General features: G+C 55.9%; 1 protein-coding gene across 1 annotated transcript; it reads right to left on the reverse strand.

The window, feature by feature from the left end:
* Positions 1–1,067: 1,067 nt before the first annotated feature.
* LOC147412346 (olfactory receptor 14J1-like) lies at positions 1,068–1,670 on the reverse strand. The gene has a single exon (XM_086481454.1). It carries the CDS (start codon positions 1,668–1,670, stop codon positions 1,068–1,070), a length of 603 nt encoding a protein of 200 aa, XP_086337580.1.
* Positions 1,671–1,881: the final 211 nt, after the last annotated feature.

Raw genomic sequence — 1,881 nt, forward strand, 5'->3', positions numbered from 1 at the left:
AACAGTTACGTGGGCAGGCAAACGCCATCCATCCAAAAGGCCCCCCTTCCTTCCCCTTCCCCCAGCGTTTTATTGCTGACCATGACGTCAAACGGTATAGAATAACCCTTTGGTCAGCTGGGGTCAGCTGTCCCGGCTGCGTCTCCTCCCAACTCCTTGTGCACCCCCAGCCTGCTCGCTGCTGGGGTGGGCTGAGGAGCAGAAAAGGTCTTGACTCGGTGCAAGCGCTCTCTGGCAATAACTAAAACATCCCTGGGTCATCAACACTTTTTCCAGCATCAATCAAAACCACAGCCCCCTACCAGCTACGGTGAGGACAATTAACTCTATCCCAGCCCAAACCAGCGCAGGCAGCTTCCCCAGGGTGTCCAGTGAGCCCAGGCACAGACCAGACGCTGCTCTGCTAGTCCTTCAGGTCTCTCCCAGGAGGCCTGGCTGTGTGGGGACACTGCTGTTTGCCCCCACCCTGCACACTCACACTCTTCAGCTTTTCACTGGTGTTTTCATCTGTGGGATGCTTTCCTGGGCATGTTCTTGAGAGCCCCTTTGGAGGGAGAGCCAAGCCTGCAGGCCCTGCCCTGAGGAGATCCCCTTTCACGATGGAACCGCTCTTACAGAGGGCAGCTGTATGGCAGAGATGCCCGTTGCCTGTCCCTGCCTGCGGTCACGGGACCACCACGCAGCAGGACTGTGACCGAGCTGCCAGAGCGATTGGGCCTTACAGCACACAAGGACTCAGAGGGAGAGTGTGGAAGTGGAAAGAGAAGAGCTCTGGCAGACCAAGAGCTCTCTCGCAGTGCTGCCATGTGGGAGCTCTCTTCCCCTCCACCTCTGCATGGAGGAATTCTCTCTGCAGCTCAAACGGTCTTGGAGGAAGGAGATCAGAAAAAAATTAAAAAGTCTTTGTAGGGTCCTTTATTTTGTTTAACCGCACAGAGAGCAGAGCTCCGCGTTTAGACAGCCACTCAGCTGGGAAAGGAAATCAGACAGCAAATTAGAAAGGGAATGGCAAGTAAAACACCGCCACCAACAGCAGGCTGGGCTTGTGCTGAGGTACATGGCAACTGCTATGCAGAAGCAGATGGGCAGTTTCTTGCTTCTGCATAGCAGCCAGTCATCAGCTTCCACACTGCATCCTTGAGCTCCTTGTTCCTCACGCTGTAGGTGAGGGGGTTCACTGCTGGAGGCACCACCGAGTACAGCACTGCAACCAACAGATCCAGGGATGGGGAGGAGATGGAGGAGGGCTTCAGGTAGGCCGTGCTGAGAAAGAGGGAGACCACGGCCAGGTGAGGGAGGCAGGTGGAAAAGGCTTTGTGACGTCCCTGCTCCGAGGGGATCCTCAGCACGGCCCTGAAGATCTGCACGTAGGACACCACAATGAACACAAAACACCCAAATGCTAAACAAGCACTGACCACAAGAAGCCCGACCTCCCTGAGGTAGGAGTGTGAGCAGGAGAGCTTGAGGATCTGGGGGATTTCACAGAAGAACTGGTCCAGGGCATTGCCCTGGCAGAGGGGCAGTGAAAATGTATTGGCCATGTGCAGCACAGCAGTGAGAAACCCACTGCCCCAGGCAGCTGCTGCCATGTGGACACAAGCTCTGCTGCCCAGGAGGGTCCTGTAGCGCAGAGGTTTGCAGATGGCCACGTAGCGGTCGTAGGCCATGACAGTGAGGAGACAATACTCTGCTCCAAGCAAGAAGGAAAACAGAAAGAGCTGAGCAGCACATTCCAGTTTGCCCACCGCAGCTGAGAAGGGTTCTGAAGGCAGAGATCCTCTTCTGCTGTGCTCCAAGTGAAACCTTGTGGGTCCTAAGAGACAAAGGGACTTCCCCTTAGTGCAGGGTGGGGACAGCCGGTCTGTCCGTCACTGCTGC

The sequence above is a fragment of the Leptosomus discolor genome, unplaced genomic scaffold, assembly GCF_034619465.1.
Source record: "Leptosomus discolor isolate bLepDis1 unplaced genomic scaffold, bLepDis1.hap2 HAP2_SCAFFOLD_82, whole genome shotgun sequence".
NCBI lineage: Eukaryota > Metazoa > Chordata > Aves > Leptosomiformes > Leptosomidae > Leptosomus > Leptosomus discolor.